Source organism: Salminus brasiliensis, chromosome 17 (assembly GCF_030463535.1).
Source record: "Salminus brasiliensis chromosome 17, fSalBra1.hap2, whole genome shotgun sequence".
Classification (NCBI taxonomy): domain Eukaryota; kingdom Metazoa; phylum Chordata; class Actinopteri; order Characiformes; family Bryconidae; genus Salminus; species Salminus brasiliensis.
The window spans coordinates 834,759-862,012 of record NC_132894.1 but is presented as its reverse complement, the minus strand read 5'-3'; the positions used below and the strand labels follow the sequence as shown (position 1 = coordinate 862,012).

Here is a 27,254-nt window from a genome sequence, read left to right as displayed (position 1 = left end):
TCCTTAAATATATCGCATCATAAACCATCATTAGATGTAAGACAGCTAGATCCAGATTTCAAAGCATCCTTTGAAGGAGCTTTACCCCGCGAAGAGACATAAAGACACACATGAACCACGCAAGCACTGATCCGATCCAATGTTTTTAATTGATCGTTTGTTAGGCAAAGAATATAATACAATGACAGGACTAGAATTCATAAGAACACCTATAAATATTGATCAATACATGTGGAGCACATTCACACAGTCTGACTCAACCCTGTAGAGGCTGCTGTCTAGAACTAGACTGTCTAGACTATCAACATGTCCCAGAAAACCCACACTTTTCTCTAAAGAACATTTAACTGGCGGTTAATGTGTGAGGAACTGAGCATGAGGAGTTTCAACAGAATGTAAATGTTCTGTACATTAAATCTGTTCCAACAACCATTCATCTGAGCCAAGAACCATACAGGAACCTTAACTTGTAAGACTGTACGCAAGCGTTAAATCTCTTTGCCTGGCTTTAGACAGAGCGTCAGACTGTGTGATTGAGATCCATTCAACTCTAAGCAACAAACACATCCAGAGTTTATTAGAAAAATAAATGAAATGAAAGGAAATGAAAGAAGAAAGAAAACAAACCACAGAGTATGTACATCACAGAGCTCGGGAGTGGCGTCGGAACGTCTGAAATCCGTTAACGCCACTTCACGTCAGAGTGGCTGCTGGTATTGGGACAGAACCCAGGTGTGACTAAAGCTTCAACTGCATTTCCACTCAGGAACGAGTGGCCAAAACCCTCCATTTGCTCCACTGTGTGAAAAGTGGAATACGACGCAGTTTGTTGGACAGATGTGAAAATACTGGCAGTGCAGGTGGGAGGGATCACACTGAGGCCTGTAGCTCAGGGAACTCTACAATGTTGTATTTGCATCCCATATAACACTACCTACACCATTTTACACCCTTGACTCGTGGGTAGTTATGGCGAACAGGCATTCCAGTAATTGAAATTTCAGAATTCTGCATATTTCAGTTGTTTAGTTGCAAACAAACTCATTCAGAGAGTTTTTAGTGTGAAATTTTCAGAGAAATGTACTGAAGTGGAATTCTTTACAGTAGGTGATAGGACCACAGTTTATTCAAATATAGCCACTTTATTTGCTACCCAAAATCTGCAAGGAGCTTTTAGAGTTCCAATGTCTGGTTCCGTTCACCAGCACTGTGAGAATTCCACTTTTTAAAGTCTCAAACTTCAATCAGTAGTCTACCTAGATAGCAATATTAATGTGCCCTAAGCCTGGGCCACATCTGGCATTTCCTAGTGGCTCACGTTTCACTTGGAATGATGGGCCAGAAGTGAGTCAGATGTGGTTTTGGGAACCCATTTATAGTTTGTTGAACCTATTCATACAGTTCTTTATACATAAACAGTACCATTTAGCATCATTAATGAAATGAAAATGATGATATTTAAACTTTATTATTATTATTATTATTATTATTATTATTATTGTCATATTAATCACTATAACTGTCTTTCACAGATGTGAGAGGACAGCATCTCATACACCTTTAAACCAACACTGTCAGAACTGACCCAACACTCCACTACTAGTTTAACAACTAGATCTAGTTAAAAATTTTCAGCAACTGCATCTGGCTCACATCTGGGCCATCATTCCAAGTGAAACGTGGGCCACTAGTAAATGCCAGATGTGCATGCCCAAGTTCAGGCCACGTTAATGTTGCTATCAGGGTATATTAGAGCACCACATTGGCTCAAAGAGCAATACTGTGTAAATAAATAAATTACATTATCATTTGGGGGAGGACCGTTAATTTGTCTTTGCATTGGCCCAAAGTTATGCCACTGGTACTGGGTAGAAAACCATTAAAGTTCAATTCAGTAGGAGCTCCTCACTGAGCATTATTGCAAATAAAACACAGGCTTGTGAAGATCCATAGGGAAAACAGCAAACACTGACAAAAACGACAAGATTTCTCCAAAATCAATAACTAAAAGCAAAAAAATAAATGAAATAATCAGTGCTTCGATTGACCACCGTTACGCCTGGTGATTTAGTGATGACCCTTTGCCCATTCTGAGAGACCCAGCGTCTGCATGCAGAAGCCGTTTAGAAAAAGTCAAAGAGCCAGACTCAATTTTGCTGCCGGGTTTATCTGCCGAAAGAGTGACTGTGTCAAGTCTTCCTTTAGGTAGAGGGCAAACTGCGGAAGCAAAGGTAGACCTAAATGCTATATAAGAAAAGAGGAACAGCAGTGAGCGGCTCGTGCTAGGTTTGCTAAGCAGCTGCGTCTGGAACAGGCTCTGCCACGGGGGGCCTGACTCGCTTCCTCGTTATGCTAATCCCTCTTTCTCTGAAACCATCCAATCAGAAACAGTTCCCCTGGACAAAGATAACGCGGCGCGAATGAGATACGCTCGGCACGCCGCTCATACCAAGTGGCGTAGTCGGCACAAGATGATGGATGCTCAATGCTAACGCGGAGTCTAGATTAAATAGAGGTCACTGCTATTCCCACTGCTCTGATCTGGCTCCTGTCTCGCTCCTGCCCCCCTTTCAAACTCATACAACAATGTAAATACGGAAAGGGCGAGGTTTACACCTCACAGCGTGTGCTCCTGAACGTGAAGTGCATTTATGCTCTCCTGACAGACACCGCATGGTTAGACAACAACGCTAATGCTAGTCTAAACACAGTTTGACTGTTGACGAAGGTGGAGGCCTGTTGTTGGCCTTATATTCTTCTCAATTTTCACAGAAATCCATTCTGTCCTGTTTGGCGCAGAAGATGGGAGACAGATACTGCTTCAAAAAGGGCTTGGTTCCAGAAACCTCGCCAGGTTTGTGGAGCTAGCCGGGCTGTGGAGAAAGCTCTGGGATTTTGACTGCTCTGCAGCAATTAGTCAGAAGAGTTGCCCCAGGAACACCCCAGCTGCCTCTTAGCACGCTCTAGAACCCTTGCCAGCACACGGCTGTGAGCAACCTCGGTTTAGAGCCTCATTTTCATAATTAAGAGTCGCTGTTAGGCCACCAAATTGTTAGCCATCTGACTCCTCTGGCTTTCTGGTGGCACAAGGACTAAAAAGATGATGCAACAATAGCATGTCGTTATGTCAGGTCTGTAAGAACTCTTTAGAGGAATCTTTAATATTGAGCAGATTTGTGTTGCTGGTTTGCTGATTTCATTGCATGGCTGAGCTTTAAGGTTGTATTAGAAGAGCACAGCAACATAATGTCCAATACCATCACCACATTTCACTGTCTTCATTAGCCCGCTGATTCCTTCTGTCTTTGCTACCATCATGTGTTGTAGCTACGGCTGGAAACATCAATGGAAACAACAACAGTCTTCCCAGTGTTCCCATTGTAATTTATCTCATTTCTTATTTATTTAAATGAACACTTTAAGTGTAAAATCCAATATTCTATCTATCCAATATGAGCTGTTTCCATCAACTCTTTATTTAATATGCCAAAATACGCTTACAGATATGTGTGGAAGCCTAGCTATCATCAGTAGCCCCTTTAACACATGCTCACTAACTGGGTATTATTTATAAAAAGGGGTTAACACAAGCCAGAGGGGAAATCCCAGTAAGTTCAGAGGACTGATGTGTGAACTGGAGCCGATATTTTAATGGTATTTACAGCCATGTTTAGGATGTGTCTGTTCCAATTTAGCCTAACAGTTTAAAGTTCAAATAAGCCAGAGTGTATTTTGTACATGATGAAGTAGCTGTTAGCCTGTTCCAGGCAGGGTTCCCTGGGGTGATGCCTTAAAAGAACCACTTTAATACGTTCAGAAGATGATTCTTAAAAAACTCTCCCCTGAAACCACTCAACTGGAAGATTATCTAGGAAAAAAGTGGTTCTTCAATGGCATCGCTCCAACCATCCCCCTTTTTTGCTACTGCATAGTGGCCACATCTGATCCTGTCCATCCAGTACTATTCCAAACACCTATCAGCCATAATATTAAAACCACTGCAGTGATGTTCTAGAAGACTGGGTCAGAACATCTCCAAAACATCAGGCAAGTCCAGTGGGATGTTCCTGGTATGCAGTGATCAGTATCTACCACAAGAGCTCCAAGGAAGGACAACCAGTGAACCGGCTTGCCACAGGGTCAGGGGCGCCCAAGGCTCACGAATTCTGATGCTCATGGAGGTCCCACCTACAGGACTTAAAGGATCTGCTGGCCATGCTTCAAAGGGTCAGAGCTGTGTTGGTGGCACGAGGGGGAACCACACATTAGGCTGATTGGTGTATTAAAGTCCTTCATGCTAGAGGTGTTTCAAGTCACAAATTAAACCAATGGAAGTCATGCTCAAACAAGCCCAGTTTCTCCCCTGAACAGTTCAGAGCAAGCGGCAGCCAAAAAGCTGTAAGTCAGGGCGATACGCAGTGACACTGGGTCTTTTGGTCTGGAGCGCTACCGCTTCATAAAAGGGGACAAGAGATGGGACAGCATGAGGAGAGAACCCTGACATTAATTAAGCATGCTCAGAAAAAGAGAAGATAAACTGTCCAGATATGGAGACGACTGGTTTTCCCCGTCACCTTGTACATGTCCTCGTCATTGACGAGCGGGATAGAGGCAGCGGGAAAGACTTTGAGAGAAAGAGCTGAAGGGTGGGTGTAATCTCCAGGGGTACTGAGAGAGTCAGAGAGAGAGAGAGAGAGAGAAAGAGATAAGCACAAGAGTGAAAGTCGGTATTAAAGAAAGACTTGGCCTTTTTCTTTAGTTTGGGAGAGGTGGTGCAGTCCCTGCTCCAGTCAGCTGTCGCAGCCTTCTTTGGAAAGCAGGACACGCACCTGGTTCTAAAAAAAAGGAAAAACCATCTCCCAGTCACGGAGAGAGAGAGAGAGCTCATAGTTTCCATAAAAAAGCAAACAGCAAATGTTGAGTCTCCAGTGACTGTCTCTGTGCAAGCTTCTCTGGACGTTTTACCCTCCTGACCTTAAGCGCAGCTCGTGGTGGATCAGAGGCACCTCTGCCACTGAGCCATTTACCCAGGAGCCCTCTTGGCATCTGCCTCGTACATGGCATAACACCAGCTGGATGAGCTGCTCGCTCTCTTTCTCTAGTGCAGTGAAGCTCCATCACCTCCCTTATTCCCTACTGAACTATCTGCAGCGCTTTGAGGAGCTAATTGTGGACACAGGCTGCTGCCCACAGGCTGAGGGAGGCAGGAAGTCTTTGGGACTATTTGATGTGGTCTTAATAAGGTCGAGTGCAATTAAGAGTGGATGGCATTCTCTCTCTCTCACTCGCTCGCTCTCCCGCTCTTTCAGTTGTCTCTCTAAATCTTTCTCAAGGCTTGGCAACACAATTTCTCCATGAGCGAGTCGGAGATGAATCCTCACACATCAGCTCAGGAGGGTTGGACAGAACGTTTAGAATAAAAAAAATCGGATCCATCAAAGCTTTATCTGTGATTAGAAAATGTAAAAATGAGCTGTTGCTCAGGGGTTGAGAAAGTATAATGTCCTACTATTACTCACAAGCATAAAATGCAATGTTCCTTTCAGATTAGGAAGGAAGAGTTCAACTCAGAATCCAATTTACCTTAAACTAACGAATGTAAATGTGGTCCATAAACCACAGTCTAAGCTTCCAAGTGTCTGCAAATTTGCATTAGACCTAAGAAGCTAATACTGCAAACCAGAAGGGGATTGGCCCTATGCAATCATTGCAGTAATACCTCAGCATAGGCGGCAAATTCTCCAGTGCTCATGTATGCAAAGCTAGACTTATACAGTGTAGGTGTTAGTCAACATTATATGTGGTTGGTGGAAATTTTGCTGTCTTCATGGTTTGAGGATGTAATGTCAGTAAGGTTCAACTTAATAAAATAATAAAAGCATTTTAGCTTTTTACATGACAAAAACCAGGACCAATCACAGTCAATGGGAGGTCTCATCAAGTAAATAACGATCAGGAGTTCTGTTCAGCGTCTGGAGCACACAACACCGTATGAACTTATGAACTACTGTGGGTCTGATTTTGTTTAAAGTAAACTGCAGCTTTACTCCCATGTTCGTACAGCAACCACATGGACATGTCTTTATGGAATGGCTTTATTGAATAATGAGACTTTGGGCATTGTCATATTTCTATCATGCTAATCAAGGGAAATTAGCTACAAACTGCAGGAGTGAAAGAAATATTCAGAACACCTCTAAAAGTGAATCTTTTTGGCCAAACTATTCCTTTTTTTAGTTACATGATCTCTGAAAAAGAAAGGTGATGGGAAACAGTTGCAACCAAGTCCCTTTAGATCACCTGTGCTAGAAATGATTTGAAACACCAAGACAAAACATAACGTTAAGCAATCTTCCCAAATCAGAAGAACCACTAATCCTCTCAGTGAAAACACTTTGATCTAATCAGTTAAGATAATGTCTTACAAACAGCTAACCAAAGTCAACAAGGGTCAAGAAATAGCCTCAAAATCCGAAAGAACATGATAGCAAAACGTGAGCGTTATTCCTTGACCATTTAAATGAAATTCAGAGCTGTATTTACACCTTAGTACCAAACCGCCACCTCCGTATGGGTTTATGTAAAAGTACAGTACATGAGCAGAGAGAGTTTCCAACATTGAAGGTATAAACAAACTCCCTGACCTAGGCTCATGGTAGATAGACTAAAATGATAGGGAGCAGGCCAAGAAATGGACAGATAAACAGAGCGAACTCGACGAAAGAAGGAAAGTCGTTATAGTCCGTGTGGGGTCTAGCAGTGCCCTTCTGATATCAGGGTGGAGGTGAAAAGAGAATGAAGAAGCTCCTTCTTCAAACGAAGAAGGAGTGAAGGAGAGCTTCAGTCGGAGATAGAGGCAATGGGTTTTGTTTTTGGTTAGAAATGGCCATGACCCTCCTGTCCACCCCGATGACCCCCTGAGCCATGCTTCTTGTGCTTTCTGCGCTCATGATGAGACTTGTGATGGTGGCGCCGGTAGCGATGGGATCGCCGAGCTGTAGAAAGAGGCGGAAAGCAAAAACAAATGAGCAACGAGCAAAAAACACCCAGCAACCAATGCTGTAATCAGGCATCAGGAATGCTGCTGGTTTTCGCTACCTTTGTTCATACACATGAACAAAATTGCTGGTACTCCTCGGTTAATGAAATAAAAACCCACAATGGTCACAGAAATAACCTGAATCTGACAAAAGTAATAATAAATAGAAATTCTTTGAAAATTAACCAATGAAAGTCAGACATTGCTTTTCAACCGATGCTTCAACAGAATTATTAAAAAAAAAAAATAAACTCATGAAACAGGCCTGGACAGAAATGATGGTACCCTTAACTTAATGTTTTGTTGCACAACCTTTTGAGACAATCACTGCAATCAAACGTTTCCTGTAACTGTCAGTGAGACTTCTGCACCTCTCAGCAGGTATTTTGGCCCACTCCTCATGAGCAAAACCCATGACCTGCAGCTGAGACCAAGCTTTCTGACACCGGGCAGCACATTTCTCTCTAGAATCCCTTGATAGTCTTGAGATTTCATTGTACCCTGCACAGATTCAAGACACCCTGTGCCAGATGCAGCAAAGCAGCCCCAGAACATTTTGTCTCATCTGTCCATAGGACATTCTCCCAGAAGCTTTGGGGCTTGTCAACATGTAGTTTGGCAAATTTCAGTCTGGCTTTTATGATTTGTTTTCAACAATGGTGTCCTCCTTGCTCGTCTCCCATGAAGTCCACTTTGGCTCAAACAACGACGGATGGTGCGATCTGACACTTTTACCTTTAACATGCTTGTCTATAATTTTCTTTCTAATCTCCTGAGACTCTTTCCTTCGCTTCCTCTGGTCCATGTTGAGTGTGGTACACACCATGTCACCAAACAGTACAGTGACCACCTGTAGCCCTATATATAGACCCACTGACTGATTACAAGATTGTAGATGCCTGTGATGCTAATTAGTGGACACACCTTGATTTAACATGTCCCTTTGGTCACATTATTTTCAGGGGTACCATCATTTCTGTCCAGGCCTGTTTAATGAGTTTACTTTTTAAAATAATTCTGTTGAAGCAATGGTTCAAAATCAATGTCGGATTTTCATTGGTTAATTTTCAATTTTCCACCTGACCCAGTTCTGATCCTTTGTTTTCACCGCTGTGTTTTAGCAGAGCGCCCCCTGGCGTCCTCTAGGCATTATTAATGGACATTATTTCCAGCCGGCAGTGGTGAGGAGTATTCTCTGAAGGTAACAGAACAGTGTGGGACTATTTTACAGTGGAACATCAGTACATTCCACAAATATCTGTGTTTTTTTTGACTGAATGTGAGAAACGTCTCCTTTAGATGTTTGTCTAATTCCTGCTGTTTTTGCTCACACTGCTGCCAAAACTATAACTACCAACATACCAACATGCTCTATGTATTTATTTATTGTTATTCCTGTAGAACAGTTTACTGGACACTTCATTGATACACACACTTCTCTACAGTTCTGGAGTGTGTGGAGGTGTGATCTGGTGTGGTCACTCACACTTTGTGCAGATGATTTTGGGGCGGTCCCATTTGCCGTTGGCACGGCACTTGGCAGTGGGGATGTGGCGCTGGAGGAACCCGTCTGCACACTGATAGCGCACCACCGAGTGGATGTCATAGTGCGTTCGCTTGCGGCCGATCAGGAAAGCATTGTCCACAAGAGGAGGGTTTCCGCACAGCACTGCAGACACAGAGGGACGGAGTGTGTAAGATCAACAATGTGAATTCTGGTAGAACGTAAACAGGACTGAATAATGGAAGCTGAAAGTGTGTGGGATGTGTTAAGCTGCAGAGTTAATTGGCACAGTTTCTGTATATTATGAAAAAGGTATAAAGAAAGGCTCCACAGTTCAGAATTCCCTTGAAGAAGCACAGTTTTAATAATGTGCTTAATAATAATGGTGTTCTGACAGCTTTTGTATGCTGTACTATTTTAGAGCACTGTTAAAGATACTGCTAAAAGAATAAAAAACACCTTCATTTTCACAAGCCCATCTTAATGCATTAAAACAAATAACTTAAATCTTAAAAAGAGTCTGTATAGCTCCTTATATTGTAGTAATATTACAATATTACACCTAGAAATGTAATAAAGTTGTGCAATTAACTCAATGTCACAACATTTAATAAAACCTAATAATGTAAAAACGTGCCTAATAATGTTATACAGGGTATCATTTTAATACATTATGGCATCATTGGTTCATTTGGGACATTTGTGACTGAGTTAAGTGCAAAATTAGGTTAAAATGTACATTATTACATTACTGGAACACAGCTTACAATATATGTGCTACAGAGGGATTCGGTAGCCAATAACTGGTTAATTAAATAAAATATTAATGTTTTCTGTAGCCAGGTTTGGAACCATTTGGCTTCTCATACATCTACATCTAAATCCATATGAATTTCCTGTATCACTGTTATACATGTTAGCATTTAATGTCTTCCCTGAATGTCTTGCTTTAAGAGGCCGAAGCTCAGTGGGTTCTCGTTACAGTTCCCTTCTCTTTCCGTAGATGGCAGTCTTGGAGCTTACACCCTGCAATCTGCTTCACTGAGGCTGCAACGTAAAGCTGAATGGAGTCTGAATGGAGTCTGAATCTGCTGCTTTGCTGTATTGAGATATGAAGAGCCAGAGGGAGGCAATTTGTGGACAACCACAGGCTCTGGTTATTTTCTGACCTCCTCGCAGCGGAACAGCTGTTCGCTGAACACCGTCACCCTGATCACTTTGACCAGAACATGGAACGCTCGACTGAGATGAAGGGCTGCAATGGGTGAACTTCAAACCTCCCAAAATTCAGCTGTTCCCATAGCGATTAGCCTTTTTTTATCAAGCCCTGCCAGCCAGGCTGGGGCTTCCAAGCTCAGAACATGATTTTACACCACATTTACAGTCCGAACGACGCTGCTGAGAACGACCGGGTTGTCTGTTGTGCAGACTGGTCAGATAGGCCGCTGAGAGAAGGGACACTGATCTGGGTTGTCTCAGGTCAGTGGATATGTGTCGTCCTGCGGCTCCTCGAGGCACGGAGAGAGACAGTGAGAGTTATTTAGGATATGAGTAGAGTGTAAAGTGTGTGGGATGTGTGAAGTTCATATTCTGTAGAGTTAACTGCTCCAGTTTCTTCGGTATATCAGTTGGTAATGAGGTGAAGTGAACGCCCAACTGATATGGTAGGCCTAACTGTCCAAAAACGTTCATTTAGTCAGTAATACACAAGGGTCACACACAGGCGTCCACCTAGGTTAGGATGCTGTGGTCAGGGGGTTCAAGTAGGCCTAAGTTGTAGGAGCATTTAAGTGTGTGTGGGTGAGAGGAGTTAAAAACCTCAAAATCCATGCAACTATATTAATGAATGTTGACTTGTTTACTAGTAATGTTACACAGCCTTAACAGCCAATCATCCAAATAACCTCTTTTCATTTCAGCTTGTCTTACAAAACTTGAGCTGGAGCATAATTGGACCATCAGGAGGAGCAGGAGCGGTGGTGGGGTGCGGATTTTCATCCCGAGGAGAGAGGAGCGGTTTAATAGAGCATTGTAATGGAGAGGAGGAGTCTGGGCGTGGTCCTTCTCCCAACCTTTAGTTATTATAGAACTCCATTTAATTTCATGCCAAAAATACATCAATAAAATGAGGTCAGTTGCCAGAAAAATCTATTATTTGACTGGACATAGTTCAGGACTATTATATTAAACTACTTTAAGCTGCACCCATTGCTGACACAGATGTGCAAATGCAAACACACAGCTTGTCTAGTCCCTGTAGAGAAGAAGTACTGCCAATAGAATAGGACTCTCTGGAGCAGATCAACATGAACAAAAATAAAGGTTACAACAGTAGTAGTAACCTACTGACCTACAAATACACTGTATATCCAAATGTTTGTGGACACCCTTTCTAATAAATGCATTGGTGACAGATAGAGCTTGTCTTGGTTGTGTGGAGAAGTACTGCCAATAGAATAGGACTCTCTGGAGCAGATCATGACCCTATTGGCTCCATGCTGCCTAATGCCAGGCGTGGGCTAGAGGGGTATAAAGCCCCCCAGCATTGAGGAGCTGTGGAGCAGTGGAAGAACTGTGTTCTCTGGAATGATGGTGGTGGAGCTCCATCCAGTACTTTTGGAGGGTATGAGTTGGGGAGCTAGGATTCCTGACCTCACTAACTCTTTTGTGGCTGAATGCAATCAAATCATTACAGCAATGTTCCTCCAAAATCTAAAATCTTTCCCTGCACAGTAGCAGGAGAGTTTTAATACCCTTGATTTCAGAAGAAACCATGTATGAGCAGGTGTCATAATACTTAGTAGCCGTTGTGTCGTGACATTGCAGCTCCTCCAGGCCTCCCTCGCCTCTTTGTGCGGCTGCCCTGAGAGCTGAGCTCCGTCATGGAAAGCAATGCAGCCAAATGTCATCCTGAAAAGACCCGACTGCTGCACGAAGCACAAAAGAGCGGATCAATATCGCAGAGGCCAAAGACAGCAGATAGCTTCCTCATTTCCTCCCACCGCCCGGCCCGTTCATACTGTATAAATCAACACGCTGAGGGGCTTTATTTAGCCGGCACGCTGCGGTAAGGCTGCCTTTCTCCAACAGCGGCTCGTGAAGAATTTCACAGCTGAAAGTCAGAACATTAATGGCAGCCGTGACAGGAGGAGTGTTGCAGAATACGCTGCGTAGCGTTAACACACAGCCGATGCTCGCACAACACTCGCTTCGGGTTGTCTCACTCCCCCTTCACATCGCTGAGAGAGCTGTCTTACACTCACAGGTAGGTCATTCCTTTACTGACTCAGCGTTCAGCACCGCGCGAGGGCTCTGGTTTGGTCTTATATGAATAAATATTAATACATTAACACATTTATTTCCAGAAGTAAATCAATTAGAAAGAGAGAAGAGAAGTAACTAGTTACATTTTTAGTTAAGATTAGGGTTAGGGTTAGGATTAGGGTTTAGGGTTAGGTTAGGGTTTAGGGTTAGGTTAGGGTTTAGGGTTAGGGTTTAGGGTTAGGTTAGGGTTTAGGGTTAGGGTTAGGGTTAAGGTTAGGTTAGGGTTTAGGGTTAGGGTTGGGTTAGGGTTTAGGGTTAGGTTAGGGTTTAGGGTTAGGGTTTAGAATTAGGTTAGGGTTTAGGGTTAGGGTTAGGGTTAGGGTTTAGGGTTAGGGTTAGGTTAGGGTTTAGGGTTAGGGTTAGGTTAGGGTTTAGGGTTAGGGTTAGGGTTAGGGGGTTAGGGTTAGGTTAGGGTTAGGGGTTTAGGGTTAGGTTAGGGGTTTAGGGTTAGGGTTAGGTTAGGTTAGGGGTTTAGGGTTAGGGGTTTAGGGTTAGGTTAGGTTAGGTTAGGGGTTTAGGGTTAGGGTTAGGTTAGGGGTTTAGGGTTAGGGTTAGGTTAGGGTTAGGGGTTTAGGGTTAGGTTAGGTTAGGGGTTTAGGGTTAGGTTAGGGTTTAGGGTTAGGGTTAGGGTTAGGTTAGGGTTAGGTTAGGTTAGGGGTTTAGGGTTAGGTTAGGTTAGGGTTAGGTTAGGGTTTAGGGTTAGGTTGGGGTTTAGGGTTAGGTTGGGGTTTAGGGTTAGGGGTTTAGGGTTAGGTTAGGTTAGGTTAGGTTAGGGGTTTAGGGTTAGGGGTAGGGTTAGGGTTAGCTAAAGGCTGGAGCTAAAGGCTTCACACAGCCCTCCTGCTCCTTTAGAATAAGAGGGTTAGAGGTAAGTTAGGGTTAGGGTTAGGTTGGGGTTTAGGGTTAGGGTTAGGGGTTTAGGGTTAGGGTTAGGGTTAGGTTGGGTTAGGGTTAGGGGTTAGGGTTAGGTTAGGTGGTTAGGGTTAGGATTAGGGTTAGGGGTTTAGGGTTAGGTTAGGGTTAAGGGTAAGGGGTTTAGGGTTAGGGGTTTAGGGTTAGGGGTTTAGGGTTAGGTTAGGGTTAAGGGTTAGGGGTTTAGGGTTAGGGTTAGCTAAAGGCTGGAGCTAAAGGCTTCACACAGCCCTCCTGCTCCCTTCAGAAAGAGGACACACATATTTATGTGTTTCTACTCGACTAAAAAAGCCTGAATACACGATTAAACATGAAACAATCGTTTCTCACTACACTAAACCTTATGTGGCAAAAGAATAGTTTATAATAGTTATTTAATTTGCAAATAAATACATTTATGAATTAAACTACACTGGTTTATTTTTCATCTTTAATATGGTTGGCTGTTATTGATGGTGAAAGTATGTTAATGAGGGCTGTTATTAAAGGTAAAATAGGCAAATCCAAAAAATGACAGAAAGACAGAAAGCGACGTTTCAAGGATCAGCCTATCAGCGACCATTTCTTGTAACTTGGCATTTTTCTACTTTTATTTCAGTTCTGTTGGTTCAGCTCCTGCAGCCAGACTGCTGAACTGTTCTCCAGAGGTGGGCAGAGAGCTGTCAGAGATATACAGTAACACACAGAAATTAAACAGAGAAAGGTAAGAGAGTAAAGCCGAGTTCTTTGGTGTAAAAGTAAAAGGATTATTATGATCAGTTTAGAATACTCAGAGTAGAAACCCATCACATTTGTACTTGAGTACATATTCCTCAGCAAATGCAACGATTTGCCAGAGATGTTCTCAGGTTGCGTCATGTGAGTCTGACCATTTACAGACTACACTCCTACAGTATTAACCCTTACAGACCCAAACCGGCTGCATTTTCACTCCCTTCGTATTGAAGCTCACAGAGAACACAGTCAGAGTGTCAGCACTGCACAGCGGTGGGATCTGCAGAACGTAAACTAGACATCTGAACATCACTTAGATCTGGGGTAATGATAAAAATGATAGAAAAATAATTTTATGTTTCATCAAACATGAATAGATCAGAAGATGGAAATCTCTGCAACACGCGATGTAAGGGCCAACAGGTCTTATGAAGGCCTGGGGAAAAAATTGAGTCGTTTTTAATTTGTTTTTAATTAAAATTGGAGATTTTAATTATTTTTGGAATAGCTCTCCAATGGGGGCTCTCAGTGGTCCACAGTGGTCCTGCCATCATTATCTGAGAATCACTGGTTCAAATCCCTGGTCATGCTGCTTGTTGTCAACAGGTGTGGGCTGATGGCGCTTCCAGCACAGGCGTCTGATAGCTGCTGTATCAGTGCTGGGGAGCCGTGCTTTCCTCAGGGCGCGTTGACTACCTAGCGATGCTGCATCAGTGGTAGTTCAAAAAGAGGCGGAGTCTGACTTCATGTGCTAGAGGAGACATGTGCTAGTCTCCTATGTTGGGAACAATGCAAATGAGAGGGGGAGTTCACATGAACTGGAAATAGGCCTTTCAAATTAGGGAGAAAAAATGTGGTAAAATTAGATATGAATTATAAAATAGTTTTGTAATCACCTGTAGGGGGCGCTAGAAATTGCAAGAGTCAGCAATTTGAAAACAAGAATACACTGCTGTGCAAAGGTGTCAAAAATATTGACATTCATTCCTCAGGTAGAAGTGAGTGGAGATACTAGGTTTTAAAAGACTTCTGTAGAAGCTGAAGAATCAACTGAAGCTTTTTACTCCAGTAAAAGTGTAAAAGTACTGGTTTCAGAACGACTTCAAGTAGAAAAGTAAAAGTAATGGAAGGAAAACAAAGGCTGAAAGCTTAGGCCGCGCCACAGGGGTCTATAGTGCACTACCCCCCCCCCTCCCCAAAACCCCATTTCTCTTAAAGCCATAATGAGGAGAATGATCTATTAAAATGTTGATGTTAAAATGTTGGGCTGCACTAGGCTCCTGTTTCAGCTGCAGATCTGCCCATTGAAAATGAAGCATTTCAGTAATATCAGCTCTATTAAAGGAGCGTCTCTGTGCTCTACTGAGCATTAACATGAGCTTCATGGAGGAAAATATGAGGAGTCGTTGTCTAGAAGTTTTGTAAAGCTGCAGAAAGTCAGACTTCAGAGGCGTGTGATCAATAAGCTTTATTGGAGTGTAAATGTGGGGCTCAGTCGGGACGTTTCACTGCAGCTCTCTTGAGTCTCTGCCACGGACACAGTCTTCATACTAGACTACAGACGTCTGCTGTGTCTCACTTTCCGGGTGGCGAGATTTATCTGGATAGGGTTTTTTTTTGGTGTTTTTTTGAAGAATGACGAGCCGGAATGAAAACAAATGGAAATGAAATAGGAGTAACGAGACTATTTTTAAAATGTGTAGATGTGAAAATGAGGAGAAAGTTCAGATAATTGGGTGAACATGTGAGGAATAGAAGTAAAATAATTACTCCAGTAAAGTATAGAGAACCAACATTTCTACTTAAGTAAGATAATGAAGTATTTGCACTTCGTTACTTGACGCCTCTGCTGCTGTGTCTCTCATTAACTGCTGGATCCCATTAAAGCAACGCAGCTCACTCCAGTGACTGACCAATAAACTGAAACCAGTAAAAATGAGAGAATTTTAAGGAGCCAGTGATGCTTGGACTAGTCTAATGCAATTTACCAAACCTCATTAGACACATGAGCTACAGTCAGTGATGATTTAAATAAAATCTGTGCAGGAACGCTAAGGGTTAAACAGAAAAGTGTTTCAGTCCAGACTCAAACGACTGCCACCACAGAATTTAACCACTATTAAATGCAATAAACGCAGACCTTGAAGAACATTTCTTCTCTGGCCTTTGAGAAGGAGCTTTAATAGAAAAGTGCTGCTCTGAAAACTGGTCATTTTGGTACTTTTAAACTAAATGCATATTTTCCATTTTTCGGGAGGTCAGAACAGAGGCTTTAAAACTTTTACAGCTACTCTTTTCTACAGTCGACTGGTGTCAGTTTTAAAAATGCAGGTTATTTGGATTTTGAAATGTATTTCTAACATTCAGGCTGATTTGGAAAGATGGTGTTTTGCTGAGTCTGGCTCATGTAGGTGAGAATAGGGCACTCACTGGGTTTCATATTAGCATGCAGCCTGATTAGATGCACTGACAGACACATCGCTTGTTGATTTTACAGCAAAGCAAAGCTGTTAAAAGCTTAATCCGTTAGTCTTGTGTTCACATGCAGTCTATTCAAATGAATGAGAATACCATGTTGGAGACTTGTCCTCCCTGGTCATTGCACTGGCCCAGGTGCCCATGCTTACTCTACACTAGTCAAATCCACAAGCTGAGCTTAACAGTCAGCTGAAAATGTTCTCAAAATTGTTAAGAGCAGCTACAGCTAGTTTATGAATGGAGAACATGTGTTAAATGCACTGTGCATTATATACACTATATGGACAAAAGTTTGTAGACACCTGCTCCTCCAGAGGTAAATCAGGGTCATAATAGAGAATTTGTTTTCCCTTTGCTGGAGCAATGGCCTCTACTCCTCTGCAGAGGCCTTACACTAGATTTTGGAACACTGCTGTGAGGATTTGATGAGTTTCAGCCATGAGAGCATTAGTGTGGTCAGATACTGAAAATGGATGATTGATTATAGATTTACTAAAAACAGCTACTCAAACATACCCTAAGGTATTGGCTGGAGCTTCAGCACTGACTGTAGACTCATGTGTGGCTTCTACAGAGCGTCCTGCTATATCAGCAATGTGCACAGTGTGCATACAGCACAGTCAACATACTGCAGTCTACATACAGCAGTGTGTACATACAGCACAGTCTACATACAGCACAGTGTACATGCAGCACAATCTACATACAGCACAGTTTACATGCAGCACAATCTACATACAGCACAGTCTACATACAGCACAGTGTACATTCAGCACAGTCTACATACAGCACAGTCAACATACAGCAGTCTACATACAGCAGTGTGTACATACAGCACAGTCTACATACAGCACAGTGTACATGCAGCACAATCTACATACAGCACAGTTTACATGCAGCACAGTTTACATGCAGCACAATCTACATACAGCACAGTCTACATACAGCACTGTGTACATACAGCACAGTCGACATGCAGCACTGTGTACATACAGCACAGTCTACACGCAGCACAGTGTACATGCAGCACAGTGTTCATGCAGCACAGTGTTCATGCAGCACAGTGTTCATGCAGCACAGTCTACATACAGCACAGTGTTCATGCAGCACAGTGTTCATGCAGCACAGTGTTCATGCAGCACAGTCTACATACAGCACAGTGTTCATGCAGCACAGTGTTCATGCAGCACAGTCTACATACAGCACAGTGTTCATACAGCACAGTGTTCATGCAGCACAGTCTACATGCAGCACACTGAATATAAGGCTGCTCATTTCACAAAGTCACAAATACACTCTCCACTCTCCAATCAGCTTTGGATTGGAATCCTTCTGACTAGACTTTGAGACTACTGATGACCTACACTGGTGCATGCTGGGACATGCTAATCATGCTAAGCATGGAGGTGATTTCTTGATTCATCCTCCTGCACTCTGATTGCAGTGCAAAAATCAATCCTGTTCTACCGACCTGTGATTGGACCACCAACCTCTGACAAGAAGCCCACTGATAAGTCCTTATCTACCAGAAATTAGCAGAGTCTGAGCAGCACAAGCTAAAGGCCTCCACCGTGATTCAAATTAGGAAGCAATACGAAAGGGTGGTCAGAAGGGCGGACGCAGGGTGATCTTTTTGTGGATACCCTTTCTAATGAATGCATTCAGCTGCTTCAAGAACTTTAACTTACACTCATTGCTGACACAGATGTGCAAATGCACACACACAGCTTGTCTAGTCCCTGTAGAGAAGAAGTACTGCCAATAGAATAGGACTCTCTGGAGCAGATCAACATGACACCACAATGAGGGGGTTTGTTCAGGGGGTTTGCTCTTTTACATTCACACTTAGTTATTTGGCAGAAGTGTGTAAATACAACTTCTCATCTCCAAACAGTATGTATTGTTGAGTAATTCTAAAGAGATTACACAATACGGACAAAAGTATTGGCACACCTGCTCATTCCTTATTTCTCTAGATTTGCGTTAGTGAGATCAGGATGTTGGATGATGATCACCACCCCACCTCATCATCCCCAACTCCCCAATTCATCCCAAAAGTACTGGATGGAGCTCCTCCACCATTATTCCAGAGGACACAATTCTTCCACTGCTCCACAGCTCCTCAATGTTGGGGGGCTTTATTATACCCCTCTATGCCTGGCATTAGGCAGCATGGAGCCCATAGGGTCATGATGTTTATCTGCTCCAGAGAGTCCTATTTTATTGGCAGTACTTCTCTAAGTATATGAATGCATTCATTCGAAGGGACATACAATATTTGGACATATGACATATGTATATTTGAAATAAATTGATGAACGAAGCAAACTCAACAAAAGAGCAGAAATCGCTGTAAGCCCTGGTTACTGAAGCGGAGGTGAGACATCTGGTTGCAAGGGAACTGCAGAGCCAGCAGCTCCCCAGAGAAGCTTTGGGTGGAACACAGGGAGAACTTCCCTGAACCCAGAAATGATCTCAATCTTTAAAGCTGAGAAGCCCCTCAGGGCCCAGCCAGGGCAGTCGAACCCTGTTGCTCTCCTGCTTCTGTCTGATGCATATGCAAATTGCCAGACAAAAATGAATTTAACAAGCCCTCTGAGGAGTGAACCGGACAGGCCATGTCGCAGCCAGGCGGTGGTGGGTATTTAAGCAGGACCTGAAGCTACTTCATGTTATAATGGGGTTTTAAAAAAGACGGCCACTCTGACAAGCCTCCAATCACATCCTCACTTCTGCCCAGACTGACTTTTATCTGAAGAGGCATGAGAGAAGGTACAGGGAGGTCAGTAAGAGAGCGCGAGTGAACGATGGTAAAGTAAGATGAGAGATATGACAGGATGTGATGGGATATAGGATAAATCAGCAAAGATATGAGGAGACAGCAGTTAGACTAATATATACAGATGACACTGACACAACCACTGGTGAAAATGCGGTGCAATCTATGTGAGCATTCAGAAGTGCTATGATGAAACACGTTGGTGTTAATATTAATGTCGGGGGGATTTTTCCAGTCTAGAGTTTTTCAAATACCTCATTATTGTACCTGAAGTTCACTTTTGGGCCACAACAGATTTGGATGCAGTGCTGAAAGAGATTTGCAATGCTCTTCGGGTCCTGGAGGACTGCAGTCCAGCACAGTTTCATGCTTCTACCTTCGATCAAACCTACTTAACCTAGCAATTAACAGATAGGTTAAACCAAGCAGGAACAGGAACATCTCTAAATTAGATTGTGGACTGCCAGGACGAGGAGCAAACTCCTGACTTAAGACTATGAGGCCATTGACAACCCAATGGGAAATTATGCAGATTATTGTTTTACTCTGATTGCAGCCCACTGATAAGTCCTTATCTACCAGGAATTAGCAGAGTCTGAGCAGCACACGCTAAAGGCCTCCACCGTGATTCAAATTGTGGAAGACTATAAAAGGGTGGTCAGAAGGCCAGGGTCTTCTTTTTGGTCACTTCTGCTAGAAATGAGCTTCATCAAAAAGGTGAAACGAATTAATGCTGAACAATCAGAAGAAGCCTTTAACAACTTCTAAGAGACACTAGATGTCCAAATGTTTGTGGACACCCTTTCTCAGCTGAAGCTAATTTATAATAGTCAGGCAACATATATGCAAAATATATACATATATATATAACGCACAGTTTTTAAATGGGAAATGTTTTGTAAAGCCTCTGCAACCGAGCAACAGTTGCTATGAGAGAGCGCAGTCAGGTGAAGGGCGGAGCTTGGGGAGTCGACGTGGAAAGCAGAAGAATACGCATTGTTGGCCCTCGCAAAACCAGGAGGGGGAGCCATAGTGACAAGTTTACACCCTAATGATCTATTTATGCAGAAATTGTGCAGAAAAATGACAGAATGATGCATAACTATGAAGAAATACCCGAGTATGAAATAATAAGACGGTATACAGTACTTGGTGGTACAGCTGTCTTTGCCCTCTTTCCTTCTACCCCTCTCCTGCACTCACATATAGCCTCACTCGCACGCACCTGTGCCTTTCTTGCAGATGTAGGGCAGGTTGTAGTTGCAGGGCACGTCGTTCCATTTGCCATTCTCATGGGCGATCATCACCACACAGTCCTCCCCGCCCGCAAAGAAATTATCCGGCTGGTTCTCCCTCCAGTTCTCATATTGCTGCAGGAGGAAGAGGGATATTTCAGACTGCAACCCAATCCCACGGCTTTACTGGTCATTTAACATATCAGGCCACATAGCCAATGCATTACAAACTCATTTCTAGACACAGCAAATGGCTTTTAGATCCTGTGTTTTAGAAACACTTGTGAGAAAGTGGGGAAAGAGGAGAGAGAGAGAGAGAAACTTTTCGAGGTGTAATCCGTGGGAGAACAAGCTCTACTTGTCTTTGGGCTCTGTGATCTTTTGTTCTGCTACTTAAGAAGCAATTAAAAGCACAAGGACAGAGAGAAAAGCCCACACTAAGCAGTTTTTGGTCAAATATCGAAGCTGTGATGTCTTGTGCCAGGGGCGGCTCTCTTGCACCACCACTCTTTTTCTTTTTGAAAGACGATTCTGCAGCTCGCTCACTGTCTCACTGTGCCTCTCCCAGTGAAAAGACCTAATCCCCTAAACATCCACTCATGAACCAGGGAAGGCTGTTCTGCAGGTTACTGTACAGGTCGTTGTCTTGGTTTCATAGGACAATTATGACCATTATGACCATCAGGGCTCATTTTTAAGTCTTTTCATTTTAGTATATGAAATTATGTACAGTAAATATGCCATAATATTAAAACCTCCTCCCTAAGATTGTGTATGTCTACCTTGTGCCACCAAAACATCTCTGACCCATCATGGCATGGACTCCATAAGACCTCTGAGGGTGTCGTGCTGTGGTATCTGGCACTAAGACTAACATCAGCAGCAGATCCTTTAAGTCAGTCGTGAGGTGGGCGGGGCCTCCATGAGTATTAGTGAGCCTTGGGCGCCCATGACCCTGTCACTGGTTCACTGGTTGTCGTTCCTCTGAGCCCTTTTGGTAGGTGCTGACCACTGCATACCGGGAACACCCCACAAGACCTGCCTGATGTTCTGGAGATGTTCTGACCCAGTCATTATCTAGAACATCACAGTCTGGTTCTTGTCAAAGTGTCTCAGATTCTTACACTCGTCCATTTCTCCTGCTTCATCACCTTCATCACCTTCAAGAACTGACTGATGAGTTATGGCTGATAGCTGATGGAAGTATGTCTACAAAAATGGTGTCAAAAGTTTGAGAACTGCAATCTTTTTCACAGCTGGTATGAAGACTTTGGGGTGTGGGACTATGACTAGCATCTAGCATCAATCTTCTTCACAGCTGGTATGAAGACTTTGGATAAAGGATAAAGGTAAAAAGGTGCACGTATTCGTCACTGTACAGTGTGGACTGTACAGCGAAATGTGTCCTCCGCATTTAACCCATCTGGTAGTGAACACACACTCACACACACACACGTGTTAGGGGCAGTGAGTACACACACACACCCAGAGCGGTGGGCAGCCAACTCCAGCGCCCGGGGAGCAGAGAGGGTAAAGGGCCTTGCTCAAGGGCCCAACAGTGGCAGCTTGCCGAGCCCGGGAATCGAACCCACAACCCTGTTATCGATATCCCGGCGCTCTAACCGCTGAGCCACCACTGCCCTCCCACTGCCCTTTGGGGTGTGGGACTAGGACTAGCATCTAGCATCAATCTTCTTCACAGCTGGTATGAGGACTTTGGGGTGTGGGACTAGTCCTAAATATGTGTTTGTGCCAGTACAGGAATAGGACAGAGCAGATCAGGCTTTTTTGTGGTTCCACCTTTTCAAACACAGTGACTGGAAATTTCTACTGACTGCAGGTCCCTTTCCATTGAAGTAAAGCCTGGTTTTGCATAACTGGAAAAAGCAGCTTATGGGCATTGCCAAGACAGCTGCCGAGGGGCCTGTAAGGACTTTGCATGAACGAAGCAATCACAAGCTCAATACCCAGTTCAAGTGAGTTGGGGGAAAAGGAGAAATGTGGATTATCTGGACTAGGAACCACCGCTCTATTGCACTACTGGTCTACTGGTGCATGCAGAGTCTAAGGCCTCACCAGATCCATGTTATCAGTCCACTGGAAGTCCTCTTCTACTGTCCTGTCATTCAGACCAATCCAGGTGTTCTCGTGGCTCATGCCTGTCAACAGTTGAAAAACAGAAATGTAAAAGAAAAAAAACAACAATTTAGTCTTTTTATTCAGTCTGGATGCTCACAAAACCAGTCCCCCAGACCAGTCACACAACCAGTGACCACTCAGACACTAAGACATTAAGCCGAATTTCATTGGGTGACAATATGCAGTCATAGGAAACCCTATTAAATTCATTGTCATTGGGAACATATTTAAACATATGGACATTTGATTCTTTCTCAAGGATTTATTATTATTATTATTATTATTATTATTATTATTATTATTATTGTCAGCTTAGAGGCTGTTATCATTTTTAAAGTATAATTTTGTTCAGTTAAGCCTGATCTCCATTACTTATGTATTTGATATAATTATTTATTTTTAAAATTTGTATTCTTCATGTTTTTCACTGAAGAAATGTCTTTAATTATCATTTATAAAATGAAATTAATAGAAATGTAATTTTCCTGTGAGGTAAAAATTGTAACCCTCCAAAATGTAGTACTACTTTAAATGTGTAGAATTATAGTCAGGAGCAGAAGATCAGCTGCAGATGATCAGAACATGGTTGGAGAGGATTATTCTGGAGGAGTCTGGAGTCAGACATTTAGTCTGGTCTGCTCTGGATTGATGGTTGAAGTGAGGGGTGGTGAAGAAGATCACCATGGCCAGATCCAGATCCAGAGAGCTCTCTGAGGGTGTAGATGCAGAGGAGTCTGGGAAGGGATTCTTAGAAGATTTCAGAACAGTTAGAAATACAACTGAAGAAAGACATCTGTTTAAATATTGTTACTTTCCTGCAAAACTCTTGTATCTCCATTTTTGTTGTTCTTCGCTTTTCTCCATAATGTGAATCTACAGTTGTTCATTATGCTGTATCAACATTTTATGATAAATAAACCAACAGAAAAGCTTCCAAATGACTCGGAATAAGATCTTTTAAAGTTAAGCTGGCTTTTTCCTTCTCCTGTAAAGCTGAACATTGTTGTGTAATAATTTGTATGTAATAATTTTTTCTCATGACTGTATTAGTATTGTCATCACAGTTACAGGCAGTCCCGAAGAGGCTGCCCCCATTCCCTATCATGTATTCATGAGTATTTTTTTGGAGGATGTAATGGAATTTCAATCACGGTGTTACTGATTAACATCCTTATGGGCGCCATTAATCTTCCTAATGACTGTGCTCCCTTTATTGCAAGGGTGGAGACCAGCGTTTTTCAAGGCAATTGAGCACAAATTTCTGAACAGCACTGTGGCTCTATGTGGAGCTGTTGGCAGATAACAGGTGGGAAGCGTCTCCAGTGACTGTCAGTGTGTCTCGACTTGGAATACTGCAAGTAGTATCACTACTGGAACTTAGATTATACATTTACATCTATTGTATTAGGAGTCCTGGCCAAGTACAGCCCTGTAGTCGCTGCACCAACAACAACGTCAGCTGGTGAAATTTCCTCCCTCCTAGATCTTCCTCCATGAGCTGTGAGTGGTATTTGTTACGGTGTGGTGTGGGGTTTGGACTCAAGTGCAGTTAAAGTTTGTTTTATTATGATCAAATGGAACTACTCTTATTGTGTGTGCTTGGTGACTGTTGGGCTGTTTACCAACCCTGGTAATGGGAACCCAGTGTATTTACACTGTGCCACCATGGCTGTGAGGGGTTGCAGTATAAATGCTGATCTTGAGCAACACAGAAAACGGCAGGAAAACAAACAAAGGAAAAACCAAGAGTGACGTTCACTCAAACTAAAGACAGCAACTCAAATGCTTTTCACTTTTCTGTTCACAACTTAAACCCACTGTTACTGTTCGCCCCTCTACAAAGGTACGATGGGGAAGTGTGTTTGGCTGGGTGTATTTATACAGTGCCACACAGGTGGGTCTGGTCAGTGTTGATTACTGCTGGGAATTCTGGGGCTTGGAGTTCTTTGCTCCAACCCCACCAGCTTTCCTACTTTGCTGGCCGGGCCCCCTGCTGGTGGCAGGCGGTACATGCTGCCTGCTCACAGTATTATTATTGAACAGTGGAAGAGTTTAGGAGGAACAGCTCACAGAGAGCAGCTCAGTGTCCACCGAGTGTCTGTCAGACCACGTAAAGTTACAGAGCGGGGTCAGGGCCGAGTGCTGAGCTCAGAGCAGAGTGCAGAAAAGCCTCCAACTGACTCAGTAACTGCAGCAGAGCTCCAGACCTGCTGCTGCTGGTAGAGCTGCTGTTAAAGGGAGACCAGCTCCATATTAATACAGCCTATGAGTTTAGAACGGGACATCATATAAAAGCTCCTGTAGGTGGAATGTGTAGGTGTCCCAATATTTTTGTCCATTTAGTGTAGTATCTTTATCACACACCTCTGCAGTTTCTGAACCTATGTTGGATATCTGTCACTATTCTGAACCCATAAGTGACACGTATGTACGTATGTCTTACAACCACTGAACTCATACCAGCAGTACCCATAAACATGCAGTGCCGAGAATAGCCCACCACCCAAATGATACCTGGTCAATGGTGGTCTGTCAGTGGGCTGCTTCCATTGGACAAAATAAAGAGTGGTTGACCGACTGTCCATTGCAACAGATGGGCTATAATCATTAGTTTTAAGCTTGCAAAGTTCAGCTACAATATATAGGCGGTGTTTCTAATATAATGGCCAATAAGTATAGGTACAATGTACATGGAGTAGATAATACACTCTGGTAATATTGTGCTAATGTAGGAAAGGTCTAGAGAGGTACCGTTAATGAAGTCCTGCTCTTCCCTGGTGTGTATGCTGGCCAGATGACCATTGTGCTCTCTGCAGTCTTTCTCTGCATCCTCCCAGGTGCGTCTGTGGGTGAAGTACCTGTAGCAGTGACCATGAAATTTCCTCCAGGTATGATCACAGCCCTCTGTGTCTGCAGAGAGAGAGAGAGAGAGAGAGAGAGGTTAGATTCTTTGTTGGGTTTAATGCTCATGGAGGTTCCACCCAGGTGTGCAGTATGGTAGACAAAGTCAAGAGGGGCCTAAAATGTATTATTTGAGTTGTGGTGCCCAGTTTAATATATGTTCATGGGGCCCAAAATCCATTGCAGCACCCCAGTCCTATCTCACAACTTAGAGGACTTAAAACCCAGGACTTAAAGGATCTGCTGCTATCGTTAGTATTGGTGGCAGAGACCACAGCAGCACACCGTCAGAGGTCCTGTGGAGTCCCGGTCAGAGCTGTTGTGCATCAACTCAATATTAGACAGGTGGTATTAATGTTATGGCTGATCGGTGTATATGGGAATGCTAAATCAAGTGTGCTGCAGTTTCTCATTTTGCGAAGTGCGGACCACGCTTGACTCAGGCAAGGAGGAGAACTCGAGAAATTTGGGCTGGAGTTCTGGGGGGCTTTGAGCTGATGGGACCCGAAGCCAGACCCCCCTTGCCGGGCAGAGGATAGATAAAATTAGACCATCGGGAGGAGCAGGGGTGGCGGAGGGATGCGAGGGGTTTTCGTCACGGGAAGGAGAGGGCAGAGAAGCAGCTATATAGTGCATAGTAATGAAGAGGACGAGTTGGGCGTGGTCCTTCTCCCAAACTTTGGCTAATGCACAGTGAAGCTGACCTGACCTCGCTGCAGTTGCTATATAACACAGCATTGTTCAGATAAGAGAGAGAACTCACACACACACACACACACACACACACTCACACACTCACACACACACACACTTGGTGAGTAATCCACTCTGTGTCACACTCACATACATGCCAGCTCAATTGTACGCTCAACCTTGGCCCCCCTAAAGCGTCTGACTCCCCACATTCAGACTCTCTAATCCGTGTCTGTGTGCATGATGAGCGGGCAGTTTAGCATTAGCACAGAAACAACAGAAAACCAGAGGAACGGCTTCCGCTGCTGGACTCAGTGGCTAATTAAGCTCTGTCACATCCCTGCCTGAGGCCCAAACCCACCAGAGCTTTGTAGCCTCTGCACCTGCCAAGAAAACTTCCCCTCACCCCATAATCAGAAATCCAGACCCATCAGACCATGTTACTTTAGTCATCAGCTGTCCAGTGTTGCTGAGCCTGTGCTGAGCCACTGCAGCCTCAGCTTTCTGCTCTTGGCTGAAAATAGAGGAACCTGATGTTGCCTTCTGCTGTTGTAGCCCACCCTCCTCAAGGATCGATGTTTAAGCTTTCTGAGATGCTTTTCTGCTCTCCACAACCTTACACAGTAGTGATCTGAGTTACTGTAGTCTGTAGAGAAATACTGCCAATAGAATAGGACTGTCTGGAGCAGATCAACATGAACCTACTGGCACCATTCTGCAAAAAACTGTGTTCTCTGGAATAATGGTGGTGGAGCTCCATCCAGTACTTTTGAATGGGATGAGTTGGGAAGTTGGGGATCATCCAACATCCTGACCTCACTAATGCTTTTGTTGCTAATGCAGTCAAATCCTCACAGCAATTCTCCTACAGAATCAAGTAGAAAGTCTTCTTCTCTGGACAGTAGAGACAGTTACTTCAACAAAAGCAGAATCAGCTCTTTTAATTCAGAGGAAACAATGAATAAGCAGGTGTCTCAATACTTTTGTGCACAAAGCACATTTCAACAGCATTGTACATGTTTAGCATATTGAGGCTTACGTGTCTTATCAGTGAGAGTTTGCTTTTAGCCCACTGCAGCGCCTTGGCGGGCTCATTTTGTGAAGCTATCAGCACAGCACCCTCTTTCTACCTCCAGCAAATCTAAAGCGACATCGCTAAATTGGACACTGCAAATTGGGGCTCTGCTTAGCATGCAGATGCACAAACGGCCCAGACTGGACAAGAAGACGGTGCGCTGGAGCACAGCTCTGAGACAGGTGTTAGAGAAACAGACTCAGCTGCTGATGTCATTCTGCCTGCTCAACTTCTCCAGGCCCCTCATTCCCAATCAGAAGAGACGTGACTGCTTCTGATGAACTTTCATCAACATGCTTATTGTAATAAAACTACACCCATCAGCCATAACATTAAAACCACTGACAGCTGAAGTGAAGAACACTGATGATCTGGGTCCAGTGGCTCCTGTCTGTCGAGGGGTGGATCTACATATCAGGCAGTAAGTGAAGAACAATCAGTTCTTGAAGGTGATGAAGATG

General features: G+C 43.5%; 1 protein-coding gene across 1 annotated transcript in view; it reads right to left on the bottom strand.

Annotated features, from left to right (window-relative positions):
- Nucleotides 1–130: 130 nt before the first annotated feature.
- ncanb (neurocan b) overlaps nt 131–27,254 on the bottom strand; it is a 174,078-nt gene continuing 146,954 nt past the window's right edge. The window contains exons 11-15 of the mRNA XM_072660147.1: nt 24,876–25,034; nt 22,062–22,144; nt 19,976–20,120; nt 8,526–8,708; nt 131–6,995 (exon numbers count right to left, since the gene is read on the bottom strand). Of these exons, the coding sequence (XP_072516248.1) occupies nt 6,877–6,995; nt 8,526–8,708; nt 19,976–20,120; nt 22,062–22,144; nt 24,876–25,034 (689 nt within the window). The 3' untranslated portion in view covers nt 131–6,876. The remainder of the gene's footprint in view (nt 6,996–8,525; nt 8,709–19,975; nt 20,121–22,061; nt 22,145–24,875; nt 25,035–27,254) is intronic.